The 26,550-nt window shown below is 38.7% G+C and overlaps 1 protein-coding gene across 2 annotated transcripts; it reads left to right on the top strand.

The window, feature by feature from the left end:
• The first annotated feature begins 432 nt into the window (after positions 1 to 432).
• TMBIM4 (transmembrane BAX inhibitor motif containing 4) lies at positions 433 to 26,136 on the top strand. 2 transcript variants are annotated; one of them, XM_043967813.1, is made up of 7 exons: positions 433 to 620; positions 8,420 to 8,528; positions 12,809 to 12,914; positions 14,972 to 15,005; positions 16,022 to 16,139; positions 18,643 to 18,688; positions 25,079 to 26,136. In XM_043967813.1, exons 1-7 carry the CDS (start codon positions 524 to 526, stop codon positions 25,283 to 25,285), a joined length of 717 nt encoding a protein of 238 aa, XP_043823748.1. In that variant the 5' UTR covers positions 433 to 523; the 3' UTR covers positions 25,286 to 26,136. The 2 variants fall into 2 exon arrangements, with proteins under 2 accessions (XP_043823748.1, XP_043823749.1); XM_043967814.1 differs by lacking the exon at positions 18,643 to 18,688 and having other exon boundaries at positions 25,079 to 25,234.
• The last annotated feature ends 414 nt before the right edge of the window (positions 26,137 to 26,550 follow it).

Below are 26,550 nucleotides of genomic sequence, written 5' to 3'. Positions count from 1 at the left end.
ATTCTAAATAATTAAATTTATTATTAAAAATAAAAAAAGAAACAAACAAAAAAGAAAGTGTACTGTTAGAGGAACATAAGGATGTAATTCAGAAATTCATAAGGAAATAAGATTCTGCTTATAAATGCAAATTACTGTCTCTGGCAAAATTTGAATTCAGGTCTTTCTGACTCCAAACCCAGCTCTATCCTTGCTGATTGTAAAACTCTTTCTCTTTTTGATTCTGAACCATTGGTTAAGGTCAAGGACCGTGGGAAAGCACGAGAGTCCAGTCTCCTGGGAGGCAGAGGGTAGATCCAGCAGGAAAGTTCAGGGCATCCGAGGGAAGGAGAAATCGATTACCTTGGGGCTAGATTGGCCAGGGCTTCGAGGCTGCTCGGGTTTGATTGCTTTTACCCGGAAGTCGGAAGTGGGCCGGGGGCCGTTGGGCCACAGTAAGCGTCATACCCACAGTGGGCGGGGCCGGGGTTGCTGGGAGGGGCCGAGTTCTCTCCCCGTCGGTGTAGCCACCGCCGCCACCACCATGGCCGCCCCGGAGCCCGGCTACTCTCGCTCGTCCCTCGAGGATGACTTCAACTACGGCACCAGCGTGTCTTCGGCCAGCGTCCACATCCGAATGGGTACGAGCGGTGGCTCCGGGCGTGGGGCCTGGCTGTGCCCCGAGGCGGAGGGGGAGGGGGGAGGAAAGAAAGGGGAGGGGCCATGGGGGGAGGGGCCATGGGGCGGTGGGGAGAAAAGGGGGGCTTCGGGCCTTGGTCTGGGCGCTCGCGTTGCTCTCGATGCTTCCCCCCCTCCCAGCTTCTTACAAGTCCCGGCTACGGTCCCACCTTGAACGGGAGTCCCCTCCCACCCCGCCCTCCCGTCGTGCTAGTGCCCGCCCTCTGCCAATTATTTCTAATATTTCCCGTCTGTACCTTGTTTCAATATAGTTGCGTGCAGGTTGTCTTCCCCTATTAGACTGTAAGCACCTCGAGTGCAGGGATTGACTTTTGGCCCGGGCTGGCACAAACTAGGTAGTTAATGAACGTTGATTATATATAGCTTGTATATGCCCACTTGTTTGTGTGTTGACTCCCCCCATTCGACTTTAAACTCCTTGAGTGCGGGAACTGTCTGATGCCTCTTTTTGTATCCCCAGTGCTTAGCAATCGGTCGATCAGTGAACATTTATGAAACGCCTACTGTGTGCCAGTGTATATGTGCATTGTGTCCACGTGTGTATGTATATGTGCATTGTGTTCATTCTTAGTACATTACGTGTATAGCTACATAATATTCATCTTGATAACCTATGTATAAGTATACCTTTAGATGCATACATACACCCATAAAACTATGTATGTATATACACATACATGTGTTTGCAAATGTGTGTATATGCACGAATCTGCGTTTTTACACGTGTGTATATGTTTATATACACCTAGTTTTTTGAATGCTGAAGTTAGTTTATTTAAATAGTTGTCGGGGCAGCTAGATGGTGCAGTGGATAGAGCACTGGCCCTGGATTCAGGAGTACCTGAATTCAAATCCGGCCTCAGACGCTTAACACTTACTAGCTGTGTGACCCTGGGCAAGTTGCTTAACCCCAATTGCCTCACTTAAAAAAAAAAGTTGTAAAGCAAGTTCAATTGATTTTAATATTTACATTTAAATTTTTAATAATCTTTTACACCTACATTTGAGTACTACATTTTGATGTAATTTGTTTCTGTTGTAATTCCATGTATTTTGTATATTTTAATACATTATTCTGAGGAGAGGACCTCTAGATATTAACTACCTAGAGTATTAAAAACCTAGATCTACAGACTAACCCTCTTTTTTTGAAAACTGAGGAAACAGACAGGGAGGGAAAGTAACTTGTTGGATTTCCCCCAGTAAATCATTGCCCTAGGTAGTAGGATTTGAACCTTGGTCCCAAGTCTGTAGCTGGCACAGTGGATAGAGTACTGGGCCTGGAGTTCAAATCTGGCCAAGGGCACTTACTAGCTGTATGACCCTGGGCAAGACACTTAATCTTGTTTGCCTCAGTTTCCTCATCTGTAAAATGAGCTGGAGAAGGAAATGGCAAACTACTGCCAAGAAAACTCCAAAAGGGGTCATGAAGAGTCAGACATAACTAAATAACAATGGATTTCTCTAAATCCCAGGTAAATTCCACTGTTCTCTCACCCTAGGCAGTGTCAGAAGTAGGATTTGAATCCAAGGTCTTTTTGGCGCTGAGGCCAACTCACAGTGTCTGACAGTTAGATTAGTCTCTCAGAAAAAGTTCTTAGGCTTTCCCCCCTCTGTATCTCACTTAACCCTTTTCTAAACACAGTTAAATCAGACTTCTGAATCATAGTTACAAGGCCCCTTTCCTCACATAGGTAAGAAAGAATAAGAAGACTGCCTTGGGAACAGAGATTTATAAGGTTGAATCCTGGGAAATGAAGATGAAATTGTTGAAGGCTTTAAATTAAATTTTCTCTGTGGGATCCTAGTGCTTATCCTTATTAACTATTCATCTTCACTGTAGGAAAAGTTGTGGTGAGGACTAGGAGTTCGTGGTCTATCTGGAACTCCTTGCCTGAGGGCATCTTTCACTGACTTATTTGAATTTTAAAGGTGGGAAGGTTTTGTTTTTGAAAGGGAATGAATAAATTGCTGATATGTTTGTATGTTGAATTATTTGAAGACTGGAGGCAAGATTAAGAGGAGAAAGTATTTCGAAATTTTCTTTTTGAATTGAGGTTGTATAAGATTTTAATTTGATGGAAAGCACCATAAACTTCTAGTCCAGTCCTTAAGGGACTTGCCCAAGGTCACAGAGTTAGGACTTTCTTCTTACTGAACCACCTGCATCCCCCATGTGATGGGCTTGTAATTTATAAACTGGTATGGGGAACCATTTTTCTTTTGAAGTCTGTTGAGCTCACTGGAGGCAATGTGGGAAAAGTGGGAGTGGTAGAGGTTAGAGGACTAGTTCACATCCCACCTCTGATGTTTCCTACCTGTGTGACACTGGCAAGTTATTTAAGGTCCCAATTAAATAGCTTCTTCAGACTTTTCTGTGTCTAGACCTATGATCCCAATTTAAACTTTTCTTGAGGCCTTAGGCTCAGCATTACAAACATTCATTTTTTGTCCTGTAACAGAATTAGGGAATCCATGGCTACAAAGGAGAGGCTGTCTGCAGCTCCTCTCCTTTGTGATCCTATTCCTTTATGGCACAGAGATGCCCTCGAGGGCTTCTGGGGAAGAGAAGTAGAGGAGAAACATCAAGTCATGGAATTTTAGAACTCCCAGGAATCTTAGAGATAATCTAGTTCAGCCACATTATTTTCCAGACTGAGAAATTGAGGTTTTGAGAGCTTTATAACTTGGCTACGGTCAGAGAGCTAATTAGTAGAAGATCTGAGCCTGGATCCTAAGGTTTCTACTTCAAGCCAGTGCCAGCTGCTTCTCAGCTGTGGTAGGTTATTTTACATCTCTGGTGTGTCAGTGAATTCCCATCTTCGTAGGAGTAGAAGATGCATCACTACTGTTGCAGTCAGAGGATGCTAAGAGATTTCTGTTTGACTCCATGCCAACTTTATTTCGTTTGCCAGTAGTTTTCTGATTAATCAATATAATGTGTCAGGGGCAGCTAGGTGGTGTAGTGGATGGAGCAAAGGCCCTGGATTCAGGAGGACCTTAGTTCAAATGTGGCCTCAGACACTTGACAATTAGTAACTATGTAACCCTGGGCAAGTCACTTAACCCCAATTGCCTCACCAATATATATATATATATATATATATATATATATATATATATATAAATAATGTGTCAAGTGTTGTGCAAACTTAGTATTTGGTCAAGTCTGGTACTTGCCAACTCTGTCACCACTTTGAGTTCTTCCTCTGCTAGTACCAACATTTGTAGCTTTGGACACATTCTGTTCTCTACTATTCTCTCCCTAATTTCTTTTCTTCTTCCCTTGTCTCTTGTCTCCTTTCCCTGCTTTTGTTTTTCTCAGCTTTTGGATAAAGTTTCCTTCTATAATTATCATCTGTCAATAAGGGCACTCCTGTCTGTCTAGTTGGCCGCAAACTGACAATGCATCACGTGTACTGTTCAAGTCTTTGGTTCTTTTCCTGTTCAAAGGTCACTTGTGTGCCATCTGTTAAGGGCTAAAATTCTAGCTAGTCTGTCTAAAATATCTAATGAGTGGTCGCCAATAAATTATAAGCTTTAGCAAGAGTTAGACTTTTAAGCATTTATTAAGGAGAATAAGAATTTGGTAAAGAGAGAGAAAAAGGCCTAAATTCCTATCTATTAAAGGGAGAGCACATTTCTAGCTCCCTTCTCCGCCAGCGTCCTCAGGAAAGAGAGTGAGACCGAGCGCCAGTCTCTTCCTTCCTCCTCCCACTAGCCCGCGTCACTTCCTGACTCCTGGTCTTGCCCTCAAAGACCTTCCCTTCATGGGCAGAACTCTTCTACAGTAAGTATCCAGCAGGTGGCGTCATTCCAATCGTTACACATCAGGAGACTAAAAAAACTTTTGACTTTCCCATTTAGTTCTGTTCCATTCTTGTGCTTGTTTTTCTATAGGGGATCAGTTGGAGTTGCTGATGGTCGGCCTCATTGAGACTCTTCCTAGCTGTGTTTTTACCCCCACTGACTGGTACTGTTCTTCAGCAGATATTTAAGCATCTACTGTGAACAAGGAAGTTATTGCAAGAGACAAGCAATTATGTCTTTTTATAAGTTGAGAAAACACAATCATTCCAGACAAAGGAGAGATCTAAACAATTAATGTTCTGGGAAAATTTGGGGAAGTGAGGTCACTTTACACTAAAGGAAAAACAAGAAACTAATAAGGTAGTTTTGTTTTCCCCCCAGGAATAAAAGGTTGCTTTTTTTTGTATGTGGTCTTAAGTTGAACTTTTTTTTTCCCTAGAGGACACAGGTTATAGGATTATAGGAGGATAGACGTAGAAAAGAAGTGTTCTAAATGGGATTGAAACCCAGGTCCTCTGTCTTCAGAATCAGTTACATTCAGCAGAGATCCATCCATTTCATTTTAGAGCGCTTTCTGGACGTTTGAAGGTTATGATAAAATTCAAGCACTTAGAAATTTATTTCACACATATTGTCTCAGGAAAATCAGTTTTCTAGGTTCTAGAAACCTCAACTTTTTATTCCAATTCACCAAATGGAACAAAAGATTAATAGAAAGAAATGCTCAGAAAAATGGGAGAACCATTAGGAAAAGAGGCAAGAAACACATAAAAAGGACCATGAAGAAGAAGACTACCTCAGTCCCTGGGGATACGAGATAACGAGTGTTAGTTGTTTTATAAGACCATAGAACAGACAGATGTACACACTGATTATATAAGAGGCCTTAATGTACTACAAAGTAGAGAGATTATCACATAAACATTACTTGTCTCAGAAATGTCATCTGAGACAAGTATACTAGCAATAATACCAATTAAACATAATTTACTTGTCGTGTTAGAATATAGAATGGCTTTTTGAATATGCCTGGGCTGGTATAGATTTCTTAAAGTTGTCTAAATAACTTAGAACTGATGTCTTTTCTTCTCAGGTTTCCCTGGAATAAGGGGAGGCATTCAGAATTGTTCCATTAACCTTAGGGTCAGTCTCAGGGCTCGAAAGGCCCTCAAACATTTGTTGTTGATGGTGTTTTTCCTCATAGGTAATTGCTTTTAAACTTAGGGACTGAATTCTTCTCCCAGTCCCTTGTCTAACTGCTTAGTTTGCTTTAAGCTCTAAGTACTACAGTTTATTGTTGGGGAGTAGTATTGCTATCAGAAAGCAATAAGTAATGGTTTGCTTGTTTTTGTTTTTAATGTGGAAACAAAAATCTTTATTGCTTTTATACACACACACGAAACTTTCTAGGCTGCCCTGCTTATTTATGCCTTCTTCTGAACTTCCTTCTGTTCTCATCTATGCATTTTTAAAAAGCCTTCAATAACTCTCTTTTTTCTTTTTTTCTTGGTTGGTGGGGAGCGGGGAGGGATAAATCCTATTGGCTAGCTTGCTTCCCTCTCTCCCTAAAATCTTCTACTTGCTCCTAGGCAAATAAATGAAGGCAAACACGGTCCCTGTAACAAATAACATAGCCTAGCCCAGCACAACAAAGCTATACATTTACCGTGTCTACTTTTGCACCCAGAATCTACCACCCCTTGGACAGGAGGTGGGGAGCATGCTTTATCTTGGGTCCTCTGAAGATCATCTCATTGATCAGTTATTAAATCTTTCAAAGTTGTTTTTCTTTACAGTGTTGTTGCTGTATAAATTGTTCTCCTAGTTCTGCTCATTTTATATCAGTTTTAAGGGCCTTTCGGGTTTCTCTGAAACCTTCCATTTTTTCTTTTCTTACAGAGTGACAATATTCTCTTATATTTGTGTACCATAATTTATGGGCAGTAAGGAAGGTTGTCAGTTTTTCCTCATCTTCACTGTCAGCTGATTCTGCCAGCTTGATTCTGTGCACTGCCGTAAGATAGGGGCAAGCCAGGTACACTTTACAGAAGTTGCTTTGCCAAATGAGCTAAACCCAGAAAGCCCTAACCCATCCCTACCTGTTAGCTACTCTTTCCTGAAAATGAATTGAAGGAAGATACTTTCTAGCATACTGAAAACCCAAAGCCACAAAACAGCATTAATAAGGTGCTTGGACGGCACCTGAAAGTTTACAGTTATAGAAAAGAAACTTAGGCATATCTAGGTAATGGTGTCAAATTTTGTCCAAAATTCCTGTCCTGTGAAAAAAAATAGATCAGAGAACTGCTAGGAAAAAACATAGTACCAGTTTATTTGTCCCAAGGACAAGTAGGCATGAATCATGTGGAGACCCCTTCCAAAGAAGGAGCTCAAAGACTCTCTCTGAGAGAATATGAGGTTTCTTTGCTCGCTGGTTATAAGGTGTTACCAGTTTCATTAGCATGATACAAATCAACCTAAAAGAAAATACTATAACAAGAATGGATGTAATGCAAATCTTTTTTTTAAAATTAAAACATTTTTAAAAAAATGCAAATCATAGGGGCAGCTAGGTGGCACAGTGGATAGAGTACCGGCCCTGGATTCAGGAGGACCTGAGTTCAAATCTGGCCTCCGACACTTGACTCTTAACTAGCTTTGTGACCCTGGGCAAGTCACTTAATCCTAATTGCCTCACCAAAAAAAAAATGCAAATCATTTTTAATAATTTCAGTTATAACAAGAATATAGGAAATACCAATCTGTTTGATAGTTCAGCTTAAAGCAAATACTATGGCAAAATTATGTGATTCAAAAAGGTGTTTGTCAAGGACAAGGATTCCTAGATCTTTTACAAGGATGGAGACTTACTATCCTAGAGAAAGAAGTCAGTAGGTAGGGACTTAGCTGCTAGCTATCCGAGTTCAGTTTAGAGTTCAGTTGGAGGTGTTGTTTTGTTTTGTTTTTTGGCTCTTATTAATCCAGAGTTTCGTAAAATCCTTTTGGATAATAACTCAGCTCCATCAAATCCAGGTGGTTTATATATTAACAATGGTGAGTTGGGACCAGAATCCAGGTTCTTTGTATTTTTGATGGTAGGACATCAAGCCAGTTTCAAGGGAATAAGGAAGCTAGAAAAGCCCAGCAGTGGAGAGCTAAACAGGTATATCTCAGCTGTTAAAGTTGAACAGAGGTCACGAGTCACAGTCACAATACAGAAAAGCCTTCGTTATTCACAGCCCAGCCTTTGGTGATTTCTATTGTCCATCACTGTTCTGGATCCAGTAGGCAAAAAGCAATTCATCCGGGGCTATGAAGCAGGAAACAGTAATGACCCCAGTAGTCCAGAGGTAAAGACATATAAATGATATCTACAGTGACTGGTTGCTTCCCTGACTGGAAGGAAAGGAGCCCCTCTGGATGACAAAATTTTCAAAGGCCATACTCTTTATTTCAGAAAAAAGAAGTGCCAAAAAGCATGAGAGAAACATCAGGACACAGAAGATAGAAGAAAAGAAAGGAGGGCAAAAAGGAGAGGAGAAATTGGAAGCTTAGAAGAATTTGTGGGGATAGGAGCCACAAGCCTCAGTGCACCAGAGCATAGCCTGTGACCAACTGAGAAGAAAACCCCAGGCCACACCCCCCTCTCTGCCCTGGATGCCATTTACAAATAATTGGAAAATGATTTTTGTGGGCAAAAATAACGATATTTTTGTACAGGGTGATTAGAATGATTAGAATTAGAACTTTCTAATCCATTTTGGAATTTGACATTCAAGAATTTGGTCAGTTATAAGCCACTGAGTTAATTGGATCAGAACTAGGGAAAATGCATTTGAGGAGATTCAGTTTTCTAAAAGAAAATGAAATTTGTTCTTGTTGTTCTATTATGTATGTTTAGGAAAGTAAAAATGTATGTTTTCTTTCACAGGTTTTCTGCGGAAAGTCTACAGTATCGTTTTTCTCCAAGTTCTTTTAACTACTGTGACATCATCAATTTTTATGTACTTTGATAACATACAGATATTCATAGCTAAAAGGTAAGGTACTGAGTATGTGGAACCATTTTCAGACTCTTAAGGGAGAGCATCATTAATAGGGAGTGAAACTATGCTCTATTCCAATCTAAATCCATTTGGAAAAGTTAGCGTGATTCTCTGATACATTAGAGTTAGTTGTAATTTTGTTTTTCCAGCCTAATAACATGTTTGCTGCTGCACTAGTGAAAAAAGAACACCACAGATTTTAAAAATTGAAATTATTTTTAGTTAGACACTAAGGAAAATGTTATTTTATAGCTCTGACTGATTAACTATGAATGCTGGGTAAAGAGTGAAAGTGACCTAAACTAAAGATTACTGTCCACCTCATCATCATGAACTGAACTATAACTCACTGCTAATTTGTACATGTTCTCCTCTGAAGTGAGAATTCCTGGCATGTCAGTGACTCCCAACAATTGCCTTAATGTATTTGGTTTTGTCTTTCTCTAATATTATGATTAAAGAACTGAATAGTTTTATACCTTTAATCAATCAGCAAACATTTATTAAGTGCCTACGGTGTTCCAGGCACTGTGCTAAGCACCGGGGGAGACAAATAGATAAAAGATCGTCCTTGCCCTCAAGGAACTTACACTCTAACGGGGACAACAAAAAGTAAACAAATATCCACAAACTACATACAGGATTAATAGGAAGTAATTAAAAGAGAGACAGTGCTAGAATTAAGAGAGGATGGGAAAGACTTCCTATAGAAGATGGAATTTTAGTTGGGACTTAAAGGAAGCCACAAGGCTGAAATTAGGGAGAACATTCCAGGCATGAGGGACAGCCAGAAAAAATTGGATTGTCTTGTTTATGGAACTGCAAGGAGGACAGTATCAGTGGATCAAAGAGTGAGTGGCACTGAGTAAATTATGAGAAGACTGGAAAGGAAGGAGGGGGCTGATTATGAAGGGCTTTGAATAACAGACAGCATTTTGTATTTAACTCTGGAGGCAATAGGAAACCACTGAAGTTGATTGAGTAGGAGGAGGTGGTATGATCAGGCTTGCACTTGAGGAAAAGTGACTGAACTGAGGTTTTATTGGAATGGAGTGAGACTTCAGACAGGCAGACCCACCAGCTTTGAAGTAATCTAGGTATGAAGTGATAAGGGCCTGCATCAGGGAGGTGGCATTGTATTTGAGAGAGAGTACAAAAGTGAAATCAGCAGACCTCGGCGACAGATTAGATACAAGGGGTGAGGGATCCGGGGTGACTCCTAAGTTTCCAATCAGAGGGACTGGAAGATTGGTTTTGTCCCCTAGAGGAACAGTGGAAGGGAGGAGAGCTTGGGGGGAAGAGAATGAGTTCAGTTTAAGATGTCTGCTGGGTATCCAGTTTGAGACATGTGAAGGGCGGTGGGAGATGCAAGATTGGAGGTCGGCCTAGTTTGGGGCAGGATAGGTAGATCATTAGTATGGATATGGTCATTACATCCATGGGAGCTGATGAGATCACTAAGTGAAATTGTATAATAGGAGAAGAGAAAAAGGCACAGGACAGAACCCTGAGAGACACTTGTGGTTAGAGAATGTGACTGGGGGAGGATCCAGCAAAGGAGACAAGAGATAGGAGGACTTCCAGGAGAGAGAGAGAGAGTGAGTTAGCAGGGATGGAAGGATCAACTGATAGTTTTTTTCAGGATGGTGGAAATTAGGACATGTTTATAGGCAAAAGGGAAGGAGTCAATAGATAGGGAGAGATTGAAAATAAGTGAGAGAATAGGGATGACGGAAGGGGCAATTTGTTAAAGGAGCAGCAATGCATTACCAGGATTTTTTCCAGGATGTCTTCGTTTTCCCCTCCCAGAGATGCACCTCATTTTAGAAATACTTTATTTTTCTAAGCCAAAATAATAAAAAAAAGGAAAAAAATCAGCAAAACTGACCAAAACAAACTGCAAAAACATGAAAACATATGCAATGTAATGTATCACAGTAGTGGACTTCCCACCTCTACAAAGGTGGGGTGTGGATGGGAGTATCTTCTCATATTTCATCTTTTGAGTCATGCTTGATCTTTTAAATTCACTTTTATATTTATATTTATGGTGATGGGTTCTGTTTATATAGTTATAATTGTATGTATTGTTTTCTTGGCTGCTTTACTTCACTCAGTTCCTGTAGCTCTTCCCATACTTCTCTGTAGGCATCCTATTTGTCATTTCCTACAGCACAGTAATATTCCATTACATTGATTTGTCACAATTTACTTAGCCATTCTCCAATCTAAGGGCCAGATGGTCTATTCCTAGGAATTACTTTTGGATAACTATGAAACTCATAGGAGAGGCCCCATAACTTTTGGGAGTTGAATATAACAAGCATGGTGATATCTAATATGTAGCACCTCACCACTGTTGAGGAATCCCTCTTCTGTACTCAGGACATCATCCATAAAGATGGTTCACGTAAAATTAGAAGAGAAACAGTTGACTAGGGAAAAAAATCTTTGTGGTAGGTATCTCTGATAAAGGTCTCATTCCCAAGATACATAAGAAATTGATTCACATTTATAAGAATAAGAGCCACTCACCAGTTAAATTGTCAGGGGATATAAACAGGTAGTCCTAAGAAGACTATCCAGTTATCAACAGCCATATGAAAAAATGCTCCAAATAATTAATAGAGAAATGCAAATTAAAGCAACTCTTATGTTCTACCTCATTCCCATCAAATTGGCAAAAATGACAAAAAGGAAAAATCGTAAATGTTGGAAGGGCTTTGGGAAAATGGGCACATTAATGCACTATTAGGACATTGTGAATTGGTCTAGTCATTCTGGAAAGCATTTTGGGACTGTGAGTCAGAAAATTATGTATATCCTTTGACTTAGTGATAGCACTGTGGCCTATGGGCCCGTGTCCCAAAGTAACCAAAGAAAGAGAAAAAAGGACCCATATGTACAAAAGAGATTATAGCAGCTCTTTTCGTAGGGGCAACTGGAAATCTGGGGTGTTCATTGATTGGGGAAAGAATAAGCATATTATGGTATGTAAGTATAATGGAATAATATTATGCCATAATTAAAAATGAAAGGGATGAGTTCAGAGAAACCTGAACTCATGAACTTGCATGAACTGTTGCAAAATGAAGTCAGTAGAATCAGAACAGTTCATGCAAAGACAACATTGAAAATGCAGCTTTGAAGAACTTGGAAACTGATCAATGTACTGAAGAACCCTGATTAAGAATGCTACCTACCTCTGGACAGATGATGGCTTTAAGATACAGAGACATATGCTTTTTGACATGGCCAGTGGGGGAATTTTAATTTCCCAAGAGAGTGGGTAGAGGAGGAAAACAAAATAAATGCTTGCTAATTCACAAATTGTTACAATTAAAAATTCATCAAGGGCATATTTGGCTAGAAAAGGACATAGGTTGGTGCTGCAGGAGAAGTGAAATATAATACCTGGACAGCCCCAAGTGATGCACTACTGTTCATAAAATATATTTAAAACAATAGCAACAACCAGAGCAAGTTTTCCATTACATATTATGCTGTGGAGGCTTTGTGCAGGGACTTGGATGAGAATCCCCTAAGATTAGAAAGGTGCAGAAGAGTTGTGATGTGAAATAGTGGAGGGAATAATCACACTGGTGAAATTACAGATCCATCCAAATGGAAACATTCAATAAACTGGCAGCTGTGTGACGTGACAAGTTTGTCTGTGTGTCTGTTTTTACATAGCAGCAGAAACAAGCCATGACTATGGCTTGTGACTTTTTTATAAGGTTCAGACTCTACTCTCCTAGACTGTTACTACGGTATTTCACTGAATACGCTTTTATAAAACTCTTGTGATCTAAGGCTGCAAAAAGAGTTTTGTGTGTTTCTGTGTCCCTGAGCTTTTACAGGTCTTACAGTCAGTGTTCCTGACGCAACGGGGCAGGTCTTTGCATTTTTTTGTTAGCTATGCAGATAAAAAGATTGTTTTCTAAGAAAACGTGGCTACTAAGAGTGCTGAATTTGGAGTCCTAGGACCTGAGTCTAAATCCTTGCTCTCCTTAGCTGTATGACCTTAAGGGAGTCAATCCAACCGTTTGGGCTTCAGTTTCCTTATCTATGTTAGGGAAGGGTGGGATTTACATGACCTGCAACATGCCTCCTAGCAACTCTACATCTGTGGTCCTTTGTTAAGTGCTTGTCAGTAGGTACTTGAGCAAAGACATTCTTCAATTATAGATGTGTTTAATAACCTTTTAATTTTAATTACTTTGATAGAACATTTCAGTGCCTTTAATTTAAAATATTTTCTTTCTTATATATAGCCCTGCACTGATGTTGGTGTCTCTCCTCGGATCTTTGGGTTTGATTCTGGCATTGATGTTCAACAGGCATAAATATCCTATTAACTTTTACCTGCTCTTTGGATTTGTGAGTATTTTTGCAGCTTTTATTCTTTTGAATAAGTAGTTTGATTTTTTAAAATTGCCTTTCGTCTAGTTTTAAAATATACCTTCAGGAGAAAAAAATGAATTTTTCAGCCTCTTTTCTCAGTTCCAGAATTTTTGATCTTTTAGTAGGTTGTTTTATTTAGCTTTTTATGCTGTTTTGGAAAGAACACTGGCCTGGGCATTAGGAGACTGGGCTATACCACTGACAAAATGTATGACAGAGAAGTTATGGCCTTCAGGTGAGGAGGCAGGCCTGTACAATCTCTCAGATTCCTTCCAGCTATATAATTGTATCAGTTTTTGAGGGAGAAAGTCTTAATATCTCTTATAGCACATAGATTCCAGCCCAGGTTTTTCTGATTGGCTTTTCAGGGTTCTCCATTCTCAGTAATTTCTTCTTTTCAAAAATCATTTTGCTGAGATGATATGCCTTTACAAAAACATGGTTGGAGGACTGTGTATCTTATGTGGAGAAAAAAAATTTATTAAAAATTGATTTTGAGGTGATGGCCAGGAAGGAACACTGTCGTTCAAAATAAAAATTCATCTGATAAATATACATTGACTTCAAAGCAGTGGTAGATTTGCTTTATTATTTTTTTCTTTCTCCTTTAGTCTTTTTTTTTTTTTGCCGGGCAATAAGGGTTAAGTGACTTGCCCAGGGTCACACAGCTAGTAAGTCCTTTAGTCTTAGTACAAATCTAAGTTAATTTCTCAGTTTTGAACTGGACAGTTGTTTTAAGTACCCTATCCATGGGAAGTAGGGTGGTACAGTGGAAAAAAGGCTGGCTCTGGAATTACAGGACTTGAGGTCAAATCCTATGTTGGAAATTTACTCCCTGTGTGACCTTAGGCAAGTCTTATAACCTCCTTGGGCCTTAATTTTCTCATTTATAAAAATAATAGTAAGGGAAGGGAATAAGCAATGTTGTACATAAGTATACCTCAAAACCTATAAAATGTTTTATATATATTTAAGATACTAAAAAGTCACCAATTTAGTAAGTTGTGTTCCACAATTAGCTCAGTCAGCTATGTTGAAACTCCCAGATTCATTTTCCACTAGAAACAATAATGTAGTATAAAAACATTGGACTCAAAAATTAGAAGGTCTCTGTCCAAGTGCTCTTGCCACTTACTAGCTATGTGGTTTTGACTAAGTCACTTCTCTGCACCTCAGTTTTCTCATCTGTGGGGGGAAAAAAAAAAGAGTTTGGACTAAATTATCCCTGAAGGCCCTTCCAGCTCCAAGAGCATTGGATAGGGTGTTAGGCCTGGAGTCAGACGGAGTTCAAATACAGCCTCAGATACCCACTAGCTTGGCGACTGTGGAAAAGTCACTTAATGGATGTTTGCCTCAGTTTCCTTATCTGTAAGATCATTCATAGCCATAAGTAGCAGTAGAATCATGGTATCCAGTCACTATTTCAATTCAGTCCTTACTACCAGTCATCTGAGGTAGCCATCTGCATCACAGCAGAAAGTGACAGCATTATCTTGGGCTTCGTGTCTATTACCTGTACCTAGCCACTGATCCATCCTGGCGTCCAAGAGCACCCCCTTTAGCAACAGGATGTTCCAAGGCTTCCTGTGGCTACAGTTTCTGGGGCTAGAACTTTTATGAGGACTCTTCATTCCATGAGGTACAATGGTTCATGTCACTAGAAGATGAAGGGAAAAAAGGGAAGGTATGAATTAAAGGGAAGGAGAAAGCAGAGATTTATTAAACAGATCATCTTTTATTCCCCTGTGTGAATTTCTTTTTAGTATATGTTGTCTTTCCCCATTTTTATGCAAATTGCCTAAAGTTATATGAATGACTAAGTAGAATTAGAATCTAAAGTTCTTTTAGTCTGATAATCTTTTGTTTTCAAGAAAGGTGATGGGCATAACACTATCCTTTTCAGGTTCCTTGCCACTTAGTCTTGCAATAAGTGAGACCAAAAAAGTACCTAAACTTCTTCCCAAGCAATATTTCAGCAAACTAGATAAACTTTGTGTGCATTTTTGTAATTCACAACTTTCTGTTTTTCACAGACACTTTTGGAATCTTTGACTGTTGCTATAGCTGGTAAGCCATAATTATTCCATACAGTATTGAAGTAATCTTTTCTGTATAAACAAATTCTGGTACTCTTGGCTAAGCCTTAGCACTCTGTATATAGATGTTTAATAAACACGTGGTAAGGCAAAACATACCAGAATATAGTGAATCAAAGGTTAATTCTACACCTTAAACAACAAATTTGATTTAGCTAGAGGTGATGAGGAATATATGTAAATCAAAGAGATCATAGTACTGCATTTCCTATGTATTTACACACTTGTAAAAGTAAGGTAACTCCTGCCTATCCCTTAAATGAAATTAGAAGGCTCTTAGGAGGACAAACAACTTAAGGATTTTCAACTCAGACCTTTGTTTTTCTCAACATTAAAAATATAATTGGTAACATTTCACTAGTAGTGGTTTGAGGAATGTTTTAAGACTATAGAAATTAGATTTGCAATTCTCTCCTCCTGCTGCCCATGTGTGAATTTTTGATTGCAGAAAATGAAGGGAGGGATAATGAATGCACTTAGGAGAGAGCACAGGTTTCCTCTGGATCTTCTATAATTGCTTTGTTCCCCACTGTTATTAATAAGTAACAAGTGACAGGCTTCCATTTCACTTCCTTTACTCCCTGATGACTATACAAGTCAGTAGAGAAATGACCAAAAGTCATCTCATTGAAGAAAGCCAAAGAGCAGAAAATAGATAATGAACACCTCAACAACTGAGAATTAACTCTTAAATGTTTTTTGGTCCAAATCATTTCATTTCATTTTGAACTATCGCTCCTCTATTAAAATGTCAGCCAGTCCGGATAGTGTCTGTGAGTGCACAGTGGTACCTGTCCCTGTTCTAGGCAGGGTAAGGAGCATATTCATCATTTTGGTTATCACTGGCAAGTGCAAAATGGGGGGAGGGGTGGAAGACCTTGGAGGGGAGAGACTTTTCTTTCTGTTAAATATCAGCTAGGCCTGTTCTGTAGTTGGTGTATTTTATGTACATTATTCAATGAACAAATCAATGTTTTTGTTTTACAGTCACATTCTATGATGTGTATGTTGTTCTACATGCTTTTATGTTGACTACTGCAGTATTTCTTGGTTTGACTCTATACACTTTACAATCCAAGAGAGATTTCAGCAAACTTGGAGCAGGGTATGTTTTATTCTCAACTATAAAATATATGCTTTTTTCTTTCTACTTTGTTATTGCATTCTATAAGCCATAGTGGGAAACATATTTGAATATTTTATACTGAAAGCTCTGGATATTCCCTACCAGTAGAAGAAAGCATCATCAGGGGGATAATGTGTTTTTATGTTTGGGGGGCAGGCCCTATTTTTCCAGAGTAGATTGTGGCAGAAAATGACATTAAAGAATTTGTGTTGACTCGGCTGGCTGGGTAGAGATTAGAGCTAAAATGGAGGAAAGTACCTTTGATCTTTGAAGTTTTCTGTTTTTCTTTTAAGAGGAAAGTAGACAGTTTGAGGTCAGGAAAGTCTGTTTGCTAAGGGCAGTCAGCTTTATGAAGGCTGGACAAACTATAAAAGCAATTAGGACCAACCACCGGCTTTCTGTTATGGTACAGAAAGCAAGCTAGTTAACCTGCTTAGTTAGATTTTTAAAAGCAAATTACCCAACCCAGCTAATTGTTGAGACATTCCTAAACTTCAGTCCAGAACGATTAACCAGCTTGCTTCTTTATAAAATGAAACCAAAAATAGAAAAAAAAATTCATTGTTCCTTCTTATATTTCATCTCCATTTAAAACAATGTTTTTTTATGGGCTTACCTCAGTTCATGGGAAGGCGTTTTATTTAGCCAGCAGGGTTCAGCACTTTATCTCATTTGGGTGGTTGGGCATGAGCCTTGTGCTGGGAAAGCTGCTTAAGTAGTTTTCTTTTGAATGAGTTTGATTTGATTCTTATCTAAAGTATTCCCTTGTACTTTGCTTGGCCTTCACCCCTTATTCAGGAAACTTTTCCTTCTCCATCTAATCTTAACCCTTTTATGAACTATTTTAACTCTATACTATCCTTAACTCCTAAATCTCTTGAGAGTTGTCCTGTGGCACTGTGGCAGCTCTGGCCACGACCAACCCTTGCTCGGGATCGATTCTGCCATTTTTGACCTTCCCTTCTACTCAGAGTGCTGGGAGAGGAAGCTGGAGGAAGCCACTCAGTCGTGTTCACTGGTTCTGCTAAACATTTCTATTGCCTGGCTTAGAAAAGGCACTTCATAAATACTTGTTGGTTGCTTATTTAATTTCATTTGGGCCCTCATTCCCGCCAGGCAGTCCTACTCTTTTCTAACCGATTCTTTTTCCCTCCTCACAGTAACTGTCCCAAACTTTTTATTCACTATCTCAGCTGAGAGCCTTGCTTCATACTGATTGAGAACAGCAAAACCATTTTCCAAGATTTCCATCTTTTTCCTACTTTCTCATCTTATAACCCTTTGCCATCATTCCCTGCCACTTCCTCTTTTCTTTCAGGCTCTGATGAAGAGGTAGCCCCTCTTACCAAAGGTTCCCTTTGGCTCATTTTTCCGGTCTTCTCCAGCAGATTATCCTTGCTGTCTAAATTCTCCTCCCTCTCTAATCCTCAGTCTTTCCCTTTCTCATTCTTTTTCTACTATCTATAATAAGCATGCTGTAAAAAAGGGGTGCTTTTTTTAACTTCCAGAGTGATTGTTTTGTTTTGTTTTGGTTTTTTTGCGGGGCATTAAGTGACTTGCCCAGGGTCACACAGCTAGTAATTGTCAAGTCTGAGGCTGGATTTGAACTCAGGTCCTGAATCCAAGGCCAGTGCTTTATCCACTGTGCCACCTAGCTGCCCCTCTCTTCCAGAGTGATTGTGAGGGTAACATTTTTATATATATATATATATGTATATATATATAAAACTTCTCAAACCTTAAAGGGCTATGTTAATACTAGTTTATTATTATTGTTGTTATTATTACCATATATGTCCAGACAAAGTCTCTAGTTCCATTCTTGTAAGCTTCCTGTTCCATAGCAATGGATGTCCCAGGGGCATCTGAGAATAAATGTGTACAAAATAGCACAGACCTTTTCCCACAAATCCCACCCTTCTACTGAACTTCCTTAATACTATCCGGGTCATCTTTCAGTCTCCCAGGTTCACATGGCCACAGTATCCATGGGAAAAGGGCAACCAAACCTAGGGGATAATGGAGACAACCACATATGCAGTGAACACATACTCATCCCCTGACACTGATAGGCTTCAAAGTCCTTTCTCTCCTGCAGAGTCTTCAGAGAACCCTTTTAAGGCTCCTCTCTGCCCTGCCCCTTGGGCCTTGCTTACAGATTCTATTCCTCTCTGCAGCACAACTTTACATTGCCAGGGCTAGCTTTCTCTTGAGTCCTTATCGTCTATTCTTTGCTGTCTTAAAGCTCCCTCCATCTTCAATATCCTTGTAAGTAGTGGGTATTTAATAAACATTTATTTAATATAAAAATAGATTTTTAATATTGATGTAGGAATATAATTTTATACATTTAAAAATATTTTTTGGCAGAAATAATTTATTTTTAAAATGTGACCATTGGATCCTGAAGAAAATGGATCCTGTGTATAGAAATCATATTTTGAAAATGTAATCTCACCTTTTAATGCTTTTATTTTTACAGACTCTTCGCCTTTTTGTTTATTTTGTTCTTGTCAGGATTCTTGAGGGTAAGTTCTTTTAGAACAGTAAGTCTGAAAATAATTTCTAATAGGTCATTACAAGTTTATCTTGAGTATCATGTCATATTAATAAATGTACTACTTATAACAATCTGGAATACTTCAGTAATTAATAGTGCTTTAGTAATCCCTTTAGAAAAATCAAAGCCTCATGTTGACCATTACTGTATAACTGAAGTAATTTATTTTAATTACAAGAAAATAATTTAATAAATTAGTATGAAATAGGCTAGTTGTTAAAATATTAGAATGTGTTATGTTCAATTTTATTAAAGTCTCCATTGTTACAGTGTGCTACATGCCTTTCTTTATACTAGAAGCCAGTGGTGCAGTGGATAGAACACCTAGAATCAGGAAGCCCTCCATTCAAATCTAGCCTCAGACACTTAGTGGCTCTGTGAAAGTCATTTAATCTCTGCCTGCTTCTTCATCTTTAAAATGAGGATAATAACAGTACTTAACTTGTAGGGTTATTGTGAAGACAAATGAGACAGTATTCATCAAGAGCTTTGCAAACTTTCATTTGCTATATATATAATGCTATTATTATTATAGGTGAATGATAATTCATCTGCTATAATACACTATTGACATATTTGGTTTGTTCTTTAGGTTTCTTGCAGGATCTTTAAAATGGTATATACATTTTAAAAAATTGTACTTTAATTTCAAGATATACTTTAATTTTAGATTTCTTATTTTGTTAGTGTGGATATGCCCTCCACAGGTAGGGATCTTAAGCCCTCTATAGCTTAGCAGATAATCTTTGAGAGTAGCTGTGGTCAAGAAGCTTGATCATTCTGAGATCTGGTTGTGAACCTATCCAAATCTATCTAATAGTAATTTATCCAAATTAACTGTCTCTCTGTCTCTTTCACACACACACACAAGCATTTTTTATTTTTGTGTATGTGTTTACACACATAAATACACATTTGTTTATTTTGCAGCTGATTGGTTGAGCGAAATGAGAGGAAAGAGGGCTTAGAAGTAAGCTAGAGAATTTGTACATGGGTGGCAGACTCCATTGACATAGAGAATTCATAAATCAATCAATATTTATTAAGCAAATGTTAATGGGTCACTACTAGGCTAAGCATTAGGGATTCAAAGTCAAAAGTGAAATTATTCCTGCCTTCAAGGAGCTTACATTCTAACAGTAAAGACAAAGTGCACAAATGTAAATATTGACAGAATATATAACAAATCAGTACCATGTTTTGGGAGGGAGGACACATGTGGGGGGAATCAGGAAATGACTGAAAAAAAGGCATTTAGTAAACACTAACTGTATGCTAAGCACTAAGCTAAATGCTGGGAATACAAATAGAAAAAAACAACCAGGTCAGTCCCATTCCTTTCAAAGACTCCTCTAACTGGGGAAGACAACACATAAAAGTTCAGCTTGGTGCCTATGGAAATGCCCTGAAGTCCCAAGGCTGTATCAGAGAAGCAGTCGGCAAGGCCCTAGGAGTCCTTAGACAGCAGTGTGCTGGTAAATGTTTGAACTATTGATTGGGGGGGATGTATACACAACACACTTTAAAATTTAATCTGCATTATTGACATTTTCCCCATCACTTTCTTAAGTGTAGACAATCTGCAAAACAATAAGTCAAGTCTTAAGTTGTAGCATTTGCTGTTTTTCAAGGTATAAATACTCACACTGAAAATTTACCATTCAGCTCTTGCAAATTAGTATGAGCTGGCTCCAACACACAGCTGTCTTAGGCTGTGAAGATATCAGTGCCAAGGTTCTGTAGGAGATGAGGGCAGATGGTAAGGCCTCACCTTAGGAGACAATGGCAGAGCCTAGTGGGTCTCCATCTCACCAAAAGGTAGAATTAGTGAGATATGGAGAAGAGAGATGAGAAATTTTGGTCTAGAGCAAGTGAGGCTTGAAAGAAATAGAGAAGTTCAGAAGGATGGACAATTTGGGGTGGAAATATATTGAGTTCAGTTTTTGCTCTGTTGGGTTTGAGAACCCATTTGAAATGACTAGTAGGCAGGTGGTGAGATGGAACTGGAGTTCAGGAGAGGGACCAGGACTGGATATTTAGGTCTTGGCATCACCTGCACAGATAATAATGACACCCATGGAATCTGATAATCACCAAGAGAGAAAGTGTAGAAAGACTAGGAGAACTAAGAGAAAGCAGATAGTAGTGAGATAAGGGAAGGAGAATGAACTTTGGGTAAATGGTTTTGATTTTCTTGGTGACGTGACAAGGACCCCCCTGAGAGGGAGGAAGGTGCAAGATTTCAGGAGAGTAGACAAGGTTTGAGACAACTGTTGTGAAGAGAAAGACAATGGAGGAAGAATTAAAAGGATTCCTTAATGCAGTGATATTAGACAGTATCAATCTGTAGTGGGCTCTGTCACACTTACATGATTTCTTCCATCTCAGTTCAGCACTGTGTGAGTAGGAGCAGAAGAAACAAATGGTAGGGATCAGGGTGTGGCATCATGTGAGCAGTAATAGAACAAGTGAGCACAAGATTTAAGAATAGGGGACATGGCAGAGTTCAGTTGGGCCACCAAGGGGCTGAGAAATGTGGCCAGAGCAGGGGTTGTGGCCTGACACAGAGCTAAGAGTAGAGGGTCAGAGATCTTAGAAGGATGAAGAATAGGTTTAGGAGGAAGATGCCTCAGGGAGGGATACAAATATAGGTGATTTTGGGTAGATAAAGTCATTGCAAAGTTACTGATCCTGGAGGTAAAGCCGCCTGTAGGGTAATGACAGGCTCAAGGGAGTGACTATCCTGAAAAGGTCATTTCAGCCAAATTCTTAGTAATAGAATAAAACTCACGAAGGTCTTGGAGAACAGCTAATGAACCATTCCTGTAGGGCAGAGCAGTGGGGTGTAAGTGTGGTCACTAGATCTGCTGTTTTGCTGCTTTTTCCACATTACAAAGAAAATGTTCAGTATAGAGGGAGGAAAGGAGAATTTTTTTTTTCACCTGAGAAATAATTATGATAGATAAAAGGCATCAATAAAAAAACATTAAAAGAAAAACATAATCACAATTTTGGACATGTTGACTTTTGACCCTAGAATATTCAGATGGAGAAGTCCTTTATGCAGTGTAAAATGTGAATCTCCAGCCCAGAGAAGTTAGAGTTGGAGCTATACGTTTGGGAGTCATAGAGCTAGGGTTATTGAAACTGTAGGTGGGGTTGAAATTGCCTAGGAAGAGATTGTAGAGAGGGCCAAGTATAGTTTTTGGTCCATCTTTGACTTGTTTGGGCAGCTCCCCCTGCTGGTGTTTTACTATCATTGTTCTTATGCCACTTCTCCCTCACTGAGTCCCTGTGGAATGGAATATAGGTTTTCAATGTTTTCCCTTCCCTATTACCCCTGAAATCAGCACTTATCTCTTTCTTAGGGTCTTAAAGTGTCATATCAACCTCTATCACTAATCACAACAGGGAAATATCTGTACTATGTCTACCTGAATAGATTTGTGATCTCATTGCCAACTTCTTTCACTGGTAGAGATCCCAGCTCATCCTTTGTGGTCCTCAGCCTTGTTCTTTCCCATAATTCCTCTACAAATGATTTATGTAGCACACTGGAGGCTTTCTTCTGGTCCTTTTATTACAAATGGAAGTCTTCAGCCAGGCCCAGTCACCCTTCCCTTAATTACCAGTCATTCTATAAGAACTTTGCAGTTACCTTTTTCACTTTGTCTCAGTGGCTGTTGAATTCCACTTTCACCTCTGCCTCCTAGCTGAGAAAAGCACTTCCTTATTTAGCTTCCAAGGATTTTTTCCTCTTCACTTCCTCAGTGAATTGACCTAGCAATAACCTCCTATCTTTCTGGAGGTCTCAGTGGATCTGGCCTCAAAAAGTCCTAATTTAGCCTTGACTTATTCCTTCTCTACCTTGTTGGTTTGCTTTATTCACTAGCTAATTGTTGGGCCTTATTCTACCCTTTAGGAAAAATTTAACTTCTGTCCCTGCTGCCCTAGGCTCACATCAGAGATCCCTTATCTCAGAAGACCATGTATCTAGAACCTGGGTTACCCGACTCCTTTGAAGCCTGCCTTTAGCAAGTCCCCAGCTGACTTGTCTTTCTCCTTTTGTTCAGAGTTAGCACTTTCTGCTGACTACCTTTGACCCTATCAGCAAGTTCCCAGTTTAGTTTTGATCTAATTCTCAGCAGATTGGGAAACCCAAAACATTCAAAGAATAAGTGTATGCCAAATAATAATAATAGCTAACACACATATACATACATAGAACTTTTGGTTTATGAAGGCTGTGAAGTGAGTGCTACGGTTGTCCTCATTTTATGAAGAGGACCCTGAAGTCAAGAGAAGCTAAGTGACTTTCCCAGGGTCTCACAGGCAGTAAATGTCTGAAGTAGAATGGAAACTTAGTTCCTCTTGACTCCATCTGTTATGATGAACTGTCCTTTCCCTGCCAAACTTTATTGTGACCCATCTATAGGATTTCTTCTCCTAGGAACCTCCTAGACCTCCTCTAGTCCAGTGGGGAAATACCTATACAACACCCATACAACAGGCCCTACTCAGCAGTCCAAAATGTGCCTCCCTTTCCCTCGCCCTCACATCTTCTCCTTTCATGCTTTTCATAGCTAGCTCTCAGATCTTTTCTTTGCCATTTACACTGTCCCTACCCTCATTCAGACTCCATCCCACTTTCCCTGCTTCTACTACTGTTTCTGTTCAGCAAACTGCTTTCGTTATTATGTTCTATCTCTGCCCTTGACTTCACTCTGGGCTCTAGCTCCGTATTTTCAATTCTCCATAGCCTAACACCACCATACATTGCACATATTTCAAACTGAATTCACTTTTCCCATGGTCATCTTGGCCACTTTGGTCTCTATGCTTTTGGATGCACCTTTCTTCAGGCCTGAAATAGATATCCTTCCACCTACCACCCACCATGATATACCCACCTGATTAAAATTCCTTTCCCTCCTGAGATTTCTCATAGCACTTGAGATGCGTGTTATCCATTCCATTTCATTGCCACCCTGGTTCGTGCCCTGATTAAATCTGCCTAGTTGATTGCAATGGTTTCTTAACTGGTCTCCCTGTTTCTAGGGTCTTATACAATTCATTAATGCATGCCATAGTTAGTCTTTCCGAAGTACCTACTGTACTCTTCTGACACCTTTCTTGGCTTCCCAGTGTCCACCAAATTAAGTACAAACCCTTGAGCCAGGTATTCATTGCCCTTTACCTATCTGATCTCCATTTAGCTTTCTATTTTATATTCTACTTCTTCACTATGTATACTTCACATTCTCCCCTAACTAGACTTCTCATGGGTCCCTAGGCACAGCTAATTTTCCCTCTTGTATAGCTTTATTCATGCCATTTTCTCTACCCGTGATAACCTTGCCTTTCATGTCTCTTGACCACCCTAAAAGGACCATGCTTCCTCTTCCTTGAACCCCTTTCTGATCAAAGCAGCACAAACCCTGTATATACTTGTCTTGAGCCTCCCTTAAAAGCACTCATCATGATTGTTTTTTATACCTATTTTCTCTACTAGATTTTTAGTTTCTTGAAAGTAGAGATTATCTTATTTACTTGGCATTATCTACCTCCAAAACTCCTAGTATAGGACTTTTAACATTGTAGGTGCTCAGTGTATATTTTATAAATAAATGGGTGAGTTAATAGAATCATAGAAAATGAAGTCCCCTAACATTTCTTAGGAAATCTCAGTTGAAATGTCAACTTTCAAATGAAAGAATTTGGGATGCAAAAGTGAAACGTTCAATTTTGAAAGCATTTTCCAATATCCCTTGTTTATGTGGAGGTGACTCAGTTCTTGAAGACTCTCCTAATCTAGCACAGATTTGAATAAATCAATAGGTTTCCAGTCCAGGCTTGATGATGAAACAGGCACATTGTCACAAACAGCTGAGCTTAGTTGGAGAGGTTCATTACCAGATTGTTTGGAAGGTGGTGAACTTTTCAACCATAGCACATGTCAAAGACCACTCAGTAGAGGTTGTGATTGACATCTGTGGAAAGGATTACCCACAGAGACAACATTTCAGACTTTTAGAATAATGAAATACATTTGGGATGCTGCTAAAAATTTTTAGGTGGTTTTTGCCAAATCTCAGTCACAAACAAGTTAATTGTAAATGTTATTTTATATTATTATACTGTTATTGTGGTATTGCATAAAGTAAGGGAGTTAGAATACTTTATTCTACATTTGGAATTTATGTGCTTTTAACATTTGTTTGGAAAAAAACATGTTATTATTGCTACTCATGATTATTAAAAATAATTAATTACTAATTATAGTAAGGAGCTTAAGGCTAACTCCTGGAAATACTTTTAAAAAATATTAACCTACGTATATTTATTCTTTAATCTATAGTTCTTCTATAATAATGAATTAGTGGAGGTAATCTTTTCTGCCATGGGAGCCCTTCTGTTCTGTGGATTCATCATTTATGATACTCATCTACTGATGCATAAACTGTCCCCTGAAGAGTATATATTGGCTGCCATCAACCTCTACTTGGATATCATCAATCTGTTCCTGCACCTATTGCGCTTATTAGAAGCATTTAATAAAAAATGATTGAGAACAATAAAATGTTTGATTAAATAATGAGGCTTGGAATATAGATTGTTAAAAATTGTTTTTATCTCTAGTTACTCAGTATTTGTGAGATTGAAGCCTTAATATTTTTTTATATCTACCAGCTACCAGATTTTTGATTTCGAACTTATGGATAATGTTTCAGATTGTTCTCCATTTGATTTTGGATTCTCCTTCAAAATGTTTAAATTTAATAGCATGTAACTATATTCTTTGTAAAGACTATAATTAGGTTTTGCACCCAAGGAAATTCTTAAAAATTTTTGTTACTTTTGATTTCAATAATGAAACATTAAAAATCTTGTCTTATTTTTTCTTTCTCTAAATTTGCCATAGGTTGGTAGTTTGAAATTGAGAATTGCTTCATGAATACATAATATAAAATTAAGGCTTTCTTTATAGAGTGATTTTATTTTTTATATTTTTCCTTAAGTACTCTTCTCAAAGTTTTTATTTGATTTACACTATATTTTGAAGGCTTTAGTTCCATTCATCTTAATCAGGAGGAGAATATTTAATTGAACATTTTGGAGCTGTGCAACTGATACTTTCATTATTTAATTGAACATTTTGGAGCTGTGCAACTGATAACTTTCAGAATTATTCAGTATTGTAATAAAACTGATTTTAGATCATCCTTAATGCAGTTTTACATTCAGATGTATTATAAGTATTACAAAATATCTATTTTAAGATAAAATATAAAGTATAAACAACAAATATTTAAATGCTGTATAGATCTAACTTTAATTTCAGAATGTGCTCATGTATTTAGGATGTGCATATGATATTAAACAACCTACATTTCAAAATGTAGGCAGAAAAATGTACTTCGTGGTTTTATTTGGGAATGCCGGGCCAAGTGCACACAGAAGATCAAGTCAGTATCTCAGTGTCATGTAGTGGGAAGAACATAGAACTTGGAGAGAAAAGGCCTGATTCTGAGTTCTGATTCTACTTTTTATTGTCAGTGGGACCATAGACATCTTGACCCTTCAGGGCCTCACTTTTGTCATTTATAAAGTAGGGATATTTAAACCAGTTAAAAGACAGGACCCATTAGAAAAGACTCTGATGTTGGGAAAGGTTGAAGGCAAAAGGAAAAGGGGACAGCAGAGGATGACGTGGATAGTGTCATGGAGGCAACAGATAGGAACTTGGACATTGATAGTGGAGGATTGAAGAACCTGGCATGCTATGGTCCGTGGGGTCATGGAGAGTTGGACACATAACAACAACAAGGA

This window comes from Dromiciops gliroides, chromosome 5, assembly GCF_019393635.1.
Source record: "Dromiciops gliroides isolate mDroGli1 chromosome 5, mDroGli1.pri, whole genome shotgun sequence".
NCBI lineage: Eukaryota > Metazoa > Chordata > Mammalia > Microbiotheria > Microbiotheriidae > Dromiciops > Dromiciops gliroides.
This window is presented reverse-complemented; position numbering and strand designations above follow the sequence as displayed.